General features: G+C 29.7%; 1 protein-coding gene across 1 annotated transcript; it reads right to left on the bottom strand.

Annotated features, from left to right (window-relative positions):
• Positions 1-6,510: 6,510 nt before the first annotated feature.
• LOC136072040 (glyceraldehyde-3-phosphate dehydrogenase 2-like) lies at positions 6,511-12,047 on the bottom strand. The gene is made up of 6 exons (XM_065820014.1): positions 11,773-12,047; positions 10,935-11,159; positions 10,177-10,397; positions 9,922-10,060; positions 9,494-9,852; positions 6,511-6,694 (listed from the first exon to the last, which is right to left on the bottom strand). The coding sequence occupies exons 2-6, from the start codon at positions 11,031-11,033 to the stop codon at positions 6,625-6,627; spliced, it is 888 nt and encodes a 295-aa protein (XP_065676086.1). The 5' UTR covers positions 11,034-11,159; positions 11,773-12,047; the 3' UTR covers positions 6,511-6,624.
• Between the last annotated feature and the right edge of the window lie 525 nt (positions 12,048-12,572).

The raw sequence follows: 12,572 nt of genomic DNA, 5'->3' as shown, positions 1-12,572 counted from the left end.
AGTTCGCGCTTGTGCTAGTTCGCACTTATGCCAGTTTTTGCAAGTGATTCGCACTTATGCCAGTTCGCGCTTGTGCCAGTTCGCACTTCTGCCAGTTCGCACTTATGCCAGTTCGCACTTATGACAGTCGCAATTATGCAGATTCGCAGTTATGAAATTCGCATTTATTCAGTCGCCCCAAAAATTACTACTCAAACCAAATAAAAAATGCAACTGATCACATTAAAAAAACATGGAATACTATTAAAGAAATAATTGGGAACAAAAAAGTAAAATAAAATAGTTTACCTGCTCAAATAATCATAAATAATATAGAGTACAGTGACAAAAATACGATTGCTGAAAAAATCAACGAATTTTTTGTTAACATTGGCCCTAATCTTGCCTCAAAAATTAAGTCTCCTAACATCTCATTCAAATCATACCTAAGTGATACCCAGAGCGAAATAAACTACAAAGAACTAAACTACCAAGAACTTAATGTTGCTCTAAATTCCTTAAAATTAAATAAAACTCCAGTTATCGATGATATCTGTAGTAGCGTAGTGGCAAATGTCTTTACAACAATAAATAAACCAATATTTGAAATTTTAAAGTCTTCGATTAGAACAGGAGTTGTACCAGACAAGCTTAAAGTAGCTAAAGTAGTACCAATATTTAAAACAGGTGAAACATACTTAGTTAATAATTATAAACCTATCTCAGTACTCCCTACCTTTTCTAGGCTTCTCGAAAGAGTAATCTTTAACAGATTGTATGAGTATTTAATCCAAACAAAAATTCTAAATAAAAGCAATTCGGTTTCCTAAAACAATATTCAACTGAACACGCAATTCTAGATCTAGATCTAGATCATGATATCTTACTTAAAAAAATGGAAAGCTATGGGATAAAAAACATAACTCTTGACTGGTTCAAAAACTATCTAAGCAACAGACAACTATATGTTTTTTTTCAGATAATTATAAACACTCAAAATTACTAAGAGTTTAGTGCGGTGTCCCCCAAGGCTCCATTCTTGGACCACTTCTGTTTCTTCTATATATTGACAACCTTACAAAAGTCTCGGATAAACTTGATGTAATTATGTTTGCCGATGATACAAACTTATTTTATTCCTTGAACTCAATCAAAGATCTTTATGAATATATGAACAAAGAGCTTAAAAGATTAAATTGTTTCTGTAATATTCTAAGGTATAATATTCTAAGGATAATGCTAGATTAAGAATCAAATACAACATAAAGTTTAAAGCGTCCATACCGCCATATTTATTTTAGGTAATGATAATAACACGAGGCATATGTGTATTATGCCGAACACGGATATTACATCTTCCTTCGATAAATTTTTTTTTTTTTTTTTTTTTAAAGATGTCTTTATATTATATAGTTAAATAAGTTATTTATAATATACACAGTTAAATGAAGTCCCTCAAGTAGGCAGGTCTGTTTTTAGTCCTTGACGACCTTCGAACGTCAGGCTGCGGTTCAGTCGATGGAGTTTCATGAATACTTGTAGCTTCTTTGATTTCATTGTTTGCTGTTTTCTCATTTGATGTAGGAGGTGTGATAGTTGCCGGTAATTCGTATGGTAAATCAAGTTGTTCATGCTGATATGCTAATGGTTGTTCATTGGTTTTAATCAGATGTTTACGATTGCGCCGATATACTCTTCCGTACTTATCTACCACGTTATAAGATCTGGGTAACGTTAGTTTTTCTTTAACTGTCGCTTTCTTCCATGTTCCATCTTTTCTCATCCGGGCGGTGTCATTTGCTACGAGATTTGGGAGTTCAGATGCGTTCCGATCATGGTATTGTTTTTTATGATTTCTGTTGGTGATCTGACTATAAGCATTTAAAGGAATTGCTGGTATAAGTAAATCATGGTGGACAGGTAGGGTTGTTTGCGTTCTTCTGTTCATGAGAAGTTGGGATGGAGAGTATTCCATACCTGTGAGAGACATGTTGAGGTATTCTAGAAGACCAAGTTTAAGGTTGTCGCATTTTTTAAGTATTTTCTTCATAATTTTTACGCCCATTTCACTGAGACCATTTGATTGGGGGTAGTTAGGACTTGATGGAGTGAAGTTGAACCCATATTCTTTTGAAAAGTTAAGGAGCTCTGCGCTGTTGTAGGGGTTGTTATCGGCAATGAGAGTTGAAAGTATTCCGTGACGAGTAAAAATGGTTTTCATGAATTTAATTACAGAGAATGCCGTTTTGTCAGGAATGACACTGCTCTCAATAAATTTAGAAAAGTAGTCTGTAACAATTACATATATTTTTCCACGCAACTCATATATGTCTGATCCTACTTTACTCCACGGTAAGTCAGGAATGTCGGTTTAATGATTTTTTCCTTTTTGTTGTTATTACGGTATTTAAGGCATTTTTGGCAATTAAGTATTAGTTTATCAATGTCGCTTGTAAGTCCTGGCCAGTAAACAGTGTTTCGAGCTCTAGCTTTCATCTTTTCGGTGCCAAAGTGTGATAAATGAAGCTGTATTAATATGAGGGATCTCATAGCAGTTGGTATGACTATTTTATTTTCTTTGAGAATTATTCCCTCTGCTAGGTGTAAGTTGTTTCTGATGGGCCAATATTTCTTTTCTTTACTGCAAAATATTTGTCGGTTTCGGGGCCAACCATAAGTTATATAGTTTGTTATTTGAGAGAGCACAGAGTCAAGTTTAGTGTCGTGCTGTAATTGCTTTAGTCTATCTGTTGATATTGGCAGATTTTGAACTAAAGTATGGACCATAACGTTGCAGTTCTCATTTAGGCTATCATCCTCGTCAAAATTGTTGAGATGGGCACGTGATAAAGAGTCAGCAATGTGTAGATCTTTTCCTGGAACATATTATACTACTATTTGATATTTTTGGAGTCTTATCAGAAGTCTTTGTATGGGAGGTGGTGCTTCTGACAGCGGCTTGTGTAAAATGTATTCAAGAGGCTTGTGATCACTTTCTATAGAGACCTGTCGCCCATAGATATATTGGTTGAAACGTTCACAAGCAAAAACGATTGCTAAAAGTTCTTTCTCTATCTGGGCATATCTCTGTTCTGCTATAGTTAAACTACGAGGTGTATAGCTGATCGGGTGACCTTCTTGCATAATACAGGCTCCTAATCCGTGTGAAGATGCGTTTACCTGAATCTGGACATCTTTTGATGTGTCGAGGAATGAGAGTACAGGAGAAGATGAAAGAACCTGTTTAATTTTTTCCATAGCACTGGAAAACATTAAACCGACATATTTGGGATGAATTGTCGCAGATAGTTGACCATTCCTAAGAGCCGTTGCAAATCTGCTTGACATGCAGGCAATGGGTATGCAGATATGCCTTTGGTTTTATCAGGATCAATTCTTATTCCTTCATGACTGATTATATTCCCGAGATACTTGACTTCAGGTACTCGATATTGTATTTTTTTTAGGTTGAATCTAATGTTTCTCTCACGAGCTCGTTGTAGAATTTGTTTAAAAATTGTATCATGCTCTGCATCTGTTTTAGCTGCAATGATCAAGTCATCGTGGATAGCCAGAACATTAGGAATATCACCAAAGTTAATTTCAATCATCTCTTGTGCAGCATCCGATGCGCATGATATGCCGAATGGCATGCGGTTGAATTTGTATCGACCGTAAGGGGTGTTAAATGTGCATAGCTCTGAAGAAGGTTCATCTAGTTTTATATGCCAATAGCAATCAACCATGTCTATGACAGTAAAAACTTTGTTGCCACAAAGTTTGCTAGAGATTTATTTTGTAGATGGAGTGGTTTTGTATTGTCTTAAAACAGACTTGTTTAGTTCTTTCGGATCAATGCATAATCTTAAGGATCCATCTTTTTTTTCTACGATGACCATTGAATGTACCCAAGGTTTAGGTTTAGAAATCTTTGAGATAACTGAGGCTTTTACAAGACGGTTAAGTGTGCTTTTAAGTTTAGGTACGACAGTCATTGGTACTTTCCTTGGTGCATGAATGACTGGGATTGCATTTTTAGCAACTGCGATATGATAGTTTCCTTTAACTACACCAAGGCCGGAAAAAACGTCACAATAATGTTTAAAAATGTCAGCTTTATCAATTTCAACATCGTTAATGTTTAGTATTTCAAGAGATTTGCAGGATCTTAGACCAAGAAGTGGTTTTACATCAGAAAGAGATACAACAAAAAATTGGCACACTCGTGAAATGTTATTCTTTTTAACAGTCAGATTGCAAGTTCCTAGTACAGTAATATTGTTTCCACCATATGATTTTAGTCTAATTATTGTTTTTTTGAGAGAAGATCTTCCAGGAATAGAGTTGTAGACGTTGTATGGAATGACGTTGCATTGGGCTCCAGTATCTAATTTAAATGTTATATTTTTGTTGTTGACTGTAATATTTGTGGTTAAATCGTAAGTGCATTCCATCGATGCTGCAACATGATGAATATATAACTCTGCAACGTTAAGGTTGACTTCCTTTTGATCAACTTGGTCAATACGATTAGAATTAAAGCGATTAATTTTGGATCGGCACACTCTAATTATCGGAAATAAATAAATTGCTATAGCAATTCATTTAATTCCGATAAAAAGACCTTAGATTTGAAAAGTGTTTGTATTCAATAGTAAAAAGCTAAAGCTTATATTTCTAAATGCTGACATTTTCATTCCCATTACTTATATATTGGAAACAATTTTTAAAAAGATCATTCAGTTAAGAACAGTCCAATGCTAAATAATTATGTTATATTTGTGTTTCACTAGTGAAAAAAGATAGAGGTAAAACCATCGTTAAACTATGTGTCCGGGGTTACCTTCCAACTTTTAACGTCATTAACACTTCGTGTGCCCTAAGGGTTACAGCACCTCTATGATACCTCTAGTTAAACTCAATGTGCCACCATATCTTAAACGAGTTATATACTTATTTATAACACGTAAAAATGTTTCATTTTTTTTCTACATTTTGCGATTAGCATAACGTGGAAAAATCCCGAAAAGTTTAGCAAGTACAATAAAATCAGTTGCACTTGTTGGCGCAGCGGATTACGCTGCGCTAACAAGTGCAACTAATTCTTTTGTACTGCTAAATTTTTCGGAAGCTTAGCGCCCCGTCTAAAAACAGTGGTTTGACAACCACGTTCACTTGAAAACCTATATTTATCAACATTTACAAGCTGTAAGAAGTATTTGCAACCGCATTAGCTTCAAAAATTCAAACGCGCATAACGGTTAAAATATTGACTGTCTATATACTTATTTTGCCACATTGACAATAAAAAAAAGTATGATACCAACCACGGGCAGCCACTTTCCAATAACTCACTTAACCTTTGTATGTCAAATGACTTGCGACTATGTCAGCAACATAGTTGTAATTTTAACTTCAATTGATATTAAAAATTGTAAACTGATATTAATTTCAAAACTGCTTCAGCGCTCAATCGCGCTAACAAACCAGAGCCACGCTTAAATTTATTTACTAAAAGAATTTTTTGTTTGTTTGGAAGTTATTTTCTTTTTTCTATAACTTTTTTGCTGAAAAAATACCATTACTATTTTGGTTTAAAAAGTCGAAAGTCCAGTCGGAATTAAAGCAAGAAATTTTCAAAATTTTTTTTCAATTGAATGTTTTAAATTCAAAACCTTTTTGGTCTAAAAGACGTGAAAAAATTACAAAAATATTTATACATACTCTAGACCGAAAATTTGTCAAAAATCATTGCATCACTAAAAAAATGCCTAATACAGAAATCATGTTAAAATGTAACAAAGAAACCACAGAGAATAAGTAAAAGAAAATAATTCATTTTTCTTACTTTTTTCGTCTCTATTGAATTTGTGGTGAGATTTCTTTCAAAAACTTAGCAAACTTGATCTTATCATCAAGTCTATAACTAGAACTAAATAAACGACTTACTGCGTTCTTTTTATGCATAAATACTTACCTACTTATTTAAAAACACGCGTATATTTTGTCAAAATGCATAACTGTGTGCATCATACGAGTAAAGCCAAAACTGCAGCTCTAATTTAATAACGGTTAATAAGCTTGTCGGAAGCCATCCACCTTTTGGTCTGTCACTTTTATGTTAACTGTAATAATGCGCCCAATTACTTTTGAAAAACGCTTCAGTCATGATAAGCATTGCGTAATTAAAAAAAATTGCAGAATTAAAACGGTGTAACCTTAAACAAGTTGCTAGTGTTAAAACAGATTAGCGACTAGACAATTTTTAACTAGTTCATTTTTATGCAGACTCACTGTAAAAATATTTACACTGAAGTAAAATGTTCAAGAAGGAAAACATGAATATGAAAAACAATATAATCTAATTTATTTGTAAACAAATAAGTTGCGGTTAAATTCTTTATGTTGTAGATATTTCATTTCCAAATTATTAGGTCAGAATTTAAGTTAGTTCAAGTCATACAATTAGAGTTTAGAATCTTAGACTCTAATCCGACTCGAGGTCATGTTAGTTGAATAAAAAATCAACTATACTATTCAACAAAGATATTTCTAATAACGTCAACAAGGAAAAAAAAAGAAAAAACAATACAAAGATTTGAATGTTGCTGAGATAAACTCTTCGTCTTAGAGCGCCGAATAAAGTCATTCTTTTGAAGCCATATGTTTAATAAGATCACACACACGATGACTGTAGCCATACTCATTGTCATACCTTTATTAAAATATACAAAAACAATACATTATTTTTTTCAGAATTAGCTTACACCTTATGCAGGCTAAGTAATCAAAATAAACATTTTTTTTTTAAAAAACTACATATTTTTTTCGCTTACTTGAAAAACGAAAAATGACTTAAAACGTAAAACTATTTCTAATAACGACATCAAAAAAAAAAAACCTATCAATGTTTAAATTTAAATAATCAGGAAACCAATATAAATTCAGGTATAAGCAGGGTAGCAGAAAATCATTAGCATTTCGTAATGATTTATTTCAAGTCAACTTCATTGTTATTTAATTTTGATTAAAATGAACTGCAAATGATATAATAAATATCACTTAAAACAAAATATTGTTAATATTGTTATATATTTTTCATAAAACAATAACAAATTTAATAAAACACAACAAACAAGTAAAAACAGTATTTTTTGATTCAAATGACTCAAGTTACACCTTAAATAATAAACACTAAAGTTTTCTTGACTTAATATTTTCCTTTTATCTACTCAAATACTTTTTTTATTTCATTAAAAAAAACGCAAACCACGCACGACGTAAAATATATACTTTTGTTTTTAATTAAAAACATTCTTTAAATATTGTTTTGTTATTTTTCTCCTTCAATTTTTTATTATATATTTTTTTATCAAATCTTTTAAAAAAACCTCTTGAAATATTGCAATAACAAGTCGTTAAAATTTTTTTAGTCTTTTTATAAAACGTATAAAAATCTGCCGGTATTTGCAAAATATTTTGAATGAACGCTTTTTTAAATTAAATATATTTAAATTAAAGTAAATTATAATATAATTAGCTCATTTTTCTAATGAATCAAAAAAAAAAGAAACAAACAAAAAAAAAAAACGATTAAATACAAAATGGAGATGACTAAAAAAAAACAAACAACCTTTTCATTTTTATCACTAATATAATTTATTTTTAGTAAACTCATACTACGGCGTTAGATTAAACTTCATATCCTCGTCGTACGTTAAAATTTTTCATTTTCACATACACTTGATTCGAGCGACCGTTATTTTTCAAACAGCAACGAAGTCGAAAATTTGAAAATATTTTTCAAACAGCAGCAGAAAATTTAAAATTTTTAGCATTTTAGTCGAAGCATTAGGGGGTAAAAAAGTTCTTAAATAAAACTTATTTATATTTTTAATTTTTTTTTAATTAATAACTTGATTAAAGTTTTAAAAAAAAATGTTATATAAAACTATTTTATATAAAAAATTTACAAATAAATTAAAAGTTATATGTACAAAAATATAAAACATTTAAAATTAAAATGAGGTTAATTTTTAATTTGATAAAAAGCTTGGCACACAAGAGCTGTTTTAGACTAACATTATTTAACAGTTTTAAATGGAGCATTAGCGATTTACCATAAACTTATCGATTTTTAGTTAAAAAAGCTATAATTTGATTTAAAATTATGTTGAAAGTAATTCTTTTAAAGCATTAAGTATTTTTTTATTTAAAGCAACGAAATAAAAATTCCAACTCAAAAAAAATATTTTTTAAATTGACCGGCCAAAAAAACACTTGATCGTCAATTCCGTGTTTAACTGATCAAATTCGTTTTTCTATTTTGGAAGCTGATGATACGCACATATTATGAACAAGAAAAAGAAAATTGATTAATCAACCTACACTACAAAATTGATTGATCTAAAACCTACACATTTAACAAGTCCCAAATATCAATAAAAAATGGTTTTCTTTTAAATGAGCCGTTTTTTTCAAAGTGGCATAAGCCACTTTTTTAAAAAAAATCAATTTATCGATAACAATGATTACAATGTAACGGTGTCACTTCATTTGTGAAATAAATTAAACCAATTGCAATGAAAATTGATATTATGGAAAGAAGTTTTGCTAGTTAACGGTATATGCTGTACAACAATACAACAACAATACAAATCTTTAAAAATCTCTGTTTAAAAACAAAACAACAAAACCACAAAACAATTTCAAAACAAACGGCTCAAATAAATTTTTTTTTTAATCTTGTAATCATATCATGAGTTTAATTGTAAGTTCAAAAAATATGTAATTAAATCTAAAACTTCAGAAAACAACTGGAGAAAATGGGATTTCTTAAACAAATTAATACTCAACAAAACCTTAATTTTAAATTAAAAATAAACTTTATTTACAAAATATGCATTTTGTTTCACTTGAAGATCCTGGTTGTTTTTTCTTGTTTTTTCCACTTAAAGACCCTGATTGAAGACACATTTTATTTCAATTTAAGACCGCGATTATACATTTGAAAAAATACTTCATTAATAGAGTTAAGACCTATTCATGGTCTTGTTAGGTCCAGGCACTTATCTTAAGTAAAAGCCTCTTATTTTAAATTTTGCAGTTTGCCACTCGTTAACCCAACATTTATATATCAATTGCGAGAAAAAAACAAAAACACCAAAACCAATAGAAAGGCCAACTTTAGAAAACTCACAATTTAACAAATATTTTTTGACTGTAATTAAAAAAACAATTTCTGATTGATTTCTAAATAAAAAGTGTTGAAATATTTCTTAAAAGATGATAAATATCAACAAATAGTGTAATTTTTTAAAATCTAACATCAAATTTAAGTACTTTTACTTTTCAAACTTATGATTTTATATTTTTTATAAACTTTCAAATCAAATTACAGTACTTTTAATTTTCAGACCTATGTTTTTATACGACTCTGAACCAGTATAATGTATTCTACCATAATCAATCAGAAAGTTGAGTAGCACCAATATAAACAAATATAAATACATACCATGAAACTAGTTTGACAAATTGAGGATTAAGAGAGATTCCTGCTTTAGCATCAAAAATAGTTGACCGAGTGTCTCCAATAAAGTCAGTAGAAACAACCTCATCTTCAGTATAACCAATATAACGAGAAAGTGTTGGACACTCAGATGCAGCTTTTACTTTGGCTTTAATCTGATCATAGCTAGTTGGGGTTTTAAGCCGAACTGTTAGATCAACAACAGAAACATCTGCAACAGGTACACGGAATGCCATTCCAGTTAGCTTGCCATTCAATGCTGGAATAACTTTGCCAACAGCTTTTGCAGCTCCAGTAGCTGCAGGAATTATGTTTTGGCTAGCACCACGCCCATCACGCCATTCCTATTATATAAAACAAAGACAATGTTAAATTGAAAAAACTCTCTACATTTATAATGACTAACACTTTACCTTCATTGATGGACCATCAACTGTTTTTTGAGTTGCAGTTGTGGCATGAATGGTTGTCATAAGGCCTTCTTCAATACCAAAATTATCATGAATAATTTTTGCAAGAGGAGCAAGACAATTAGTGGTGCACGAAGCATTACTACAAAAAATGTGTAAAAAATCTGATAAAATGCTTTAAAATTGTCATTTAATCATAATATAATATATTTACCTTAAATTACCTTAGCAAATTTAACTAAATATCTATAAACTAACCTCACAACATGGTGAATTTTAGGATCATAAGAATCCTCATTAACACCCATTACAAACATTTGAGCATCAGCTGATGGAGCTGAGATAACAACTTTTTTTGCACCACCATGAATGTGCTCTCCAGCCTTTTCTAATGTTGTGAAAACACCTGAAGATTCAACAACATAATCAGCTCCTGCAGTACCCCATGGTATTTCTTTTGGGTTTCTAATCATGGAAACCTAAATATTACACAACCAATATTTTGATATAAGGACTAATTTCAATATTACAAACAAGATATGTTAAACCAGTATAACCGTAAAAAATAAGAATGCATAAAAAATAAGAATGACTATACATACATACATAAATACATACACAAATATGAGTAACTTCAACAGTTAAGCAGCCTAAAATAATTCAATTTGTTGTTTTGAAAAAACCAAGAACCCTGAAGGTGTAAAAATACATATCGAAAAAACAATAATAAATGATAATAATCATTATTTATAATGATTATTTGAATATTTATAATAACGATAGTCATTATTAGTCATAAAAATATTTAAAATAATATTTACAATATTTTATGTTTTTAAAGCCTCTATGAAGCTCTTAGAGCTCAAAAATGGGCTACTTAACTGTAGAATTACCACACACACACACACAAACACACACAAATATATATAAAAACACACACACAAATTAATACACACACACATACACATGATACTAAAATTATTGTGCTAAAAAAGTTGAAAACATTAAATACTTACAGAAATCTTTTTTCCATTTATTACCAATTTCCCATCAGCATGTTTTACTTCACCCTTAAATTTGCCATGTGTTGAGTCATAGTGGAACATATAAACCATGTATTCAAGATCAATAAAAGGATCATTTATATGAACAATTTCAATATCAGGATGCTCAAAAGCAGCTCTACAAACAAGACGACCTATTCGACCAAATCCATTTATTCCAACTTTAACCCATTAAAACTAAAAATATATATATATATATATATATATATTATTATATATATATATATATATACATATATATATATATATATATATATATATATATATATATATATATATATATATATATATAAATGTATGTATGTATGCATGCATGTATTGTGTACCTATGTATGTTTTAGTATGTATGTATACTCAAATAATACACTATTCAATATACATATATTCAAATATACAAATATAGTGTATACTATTTAGTATACATATTCGAATATACAAATAATGTGCATACTATTATATAAAAATATAGTGTATACTATTTAATGAATATTTAGCGAAAAAATCATTTGTATTTCAAAAAAATACAAGTAAAATTAAAAACTAATAAGAACTATTTTAAACTACTATCTTTAGTCGTTTAGTCACTCTCAATATTCTAATTTAAGTAAAAACAACTATTACTTGCTTTTTTACTGAATTTGAATATAGTGTAATACATAATCTAAAATCTCAATACTTAGAACTATAATCAAACTCAGTAAAATAGCAGGTTGAATGAAAGAAATATCTTTTTTAATAACAATAAAAAAAAATTCATATAAAGTGTACAACCGCATATATACTTAAATACCTTTAGAACTTTTTTTCAAAAGAAGACGCACTGTTCAGTCGATTAAGGCGAGTTCGTAAATAACCTAAGTTAATAGGTTAAGTCAGACAAAACAATTTACATTTGTCTCGATTGTTAGATGCTTACAGAAGCAAATGACAAACAACCATATGAATAAGCATTATTGTTTTATCTACTAAATTTTTAATCAGTTTTAGTTAATAATAGTTTTTTATTATATTAGGATATAATTTTATAAACTAAATAGTTATAAGAATATAGAAAATTATTAAGTTATATTAGTAGGCGAGGTTGAAAACGTGAGAAGTTTCGAGATCTACTCCATATAAGGTAATTGCGTCATGTTACAATTTTTTTTTATAAAAGGAGCGTGTTTTAATAAACGTTTATTTATTTACTTTTTATAAGATATGCTTTAAAGCACGTTTTATAAACAGGGTTGATGGCGCGATTTTTAAAGTAAGGGTAGTGTAATCATGTTATCTAGTTTTTTTTGTGAAAAAGTTTCAGATGTTTCCTTTGCTAATTCGATTTTATTTATGTAAACAGAATCGCCATTAAAATTATTTGCAAATCCTTGCACTGCATATTTAAAAGAGTTGTTTTGAACTGAAAATAGTTATTAAGGTGATTAAGTTTTTTAAATCTAGTAACTTGCGCATTTAGTGCTTGATCAATTGTAAAATAAAAAGTCATACTTTTTTCAGGATCTTTGATTGGTTCATTTCGTGTTTCAAATAAGAAATTGGTTATTTTCTTCTAACTCGGTATCGTGGTGTTATTGATTCAAAATTAGAAAA

This window comes from Hydra vulgaris, chromosome 15 (assembly GCF_038396675.1).
Source record: "Hydra vulgaris chromosome 15, alternate assembly HydraT2T_AEP".
NCBI lineage: Eukaryota > Metazoa > Cnidaria > Hydrozoa > Anthoathecata > Hydridae > Hydra > Hydra vulgaris.
This window is presented reverse-complemented; position numbering and strand designations above follow the sequence as displayed.

Excerpts from the sequence above, each read along its gene's own strand:
- LOC136072040 (XM_065820014.1), bottom strand. The coding sequence starts at position 11,033 with ATGGTTTATATGTTCCACTATGACTCAACACATGGCAAATTTAAGGGT. Across the intron at positions 10,398-10,934 it reads TAAATGGAAAAAAGATTTCT|GTTTCCATGATTAGAAACCC; the intron begins GTAAGTATTTAA and ends TGTAATATTTAG. Across the intron at positions 6,695-9,493 it reads TTTGTCAAACTAGTTTCATG|GTATGACAATGAGTATGGCT; the intron begins GTATGTATTTAT and ends ATTTTAATAAAG.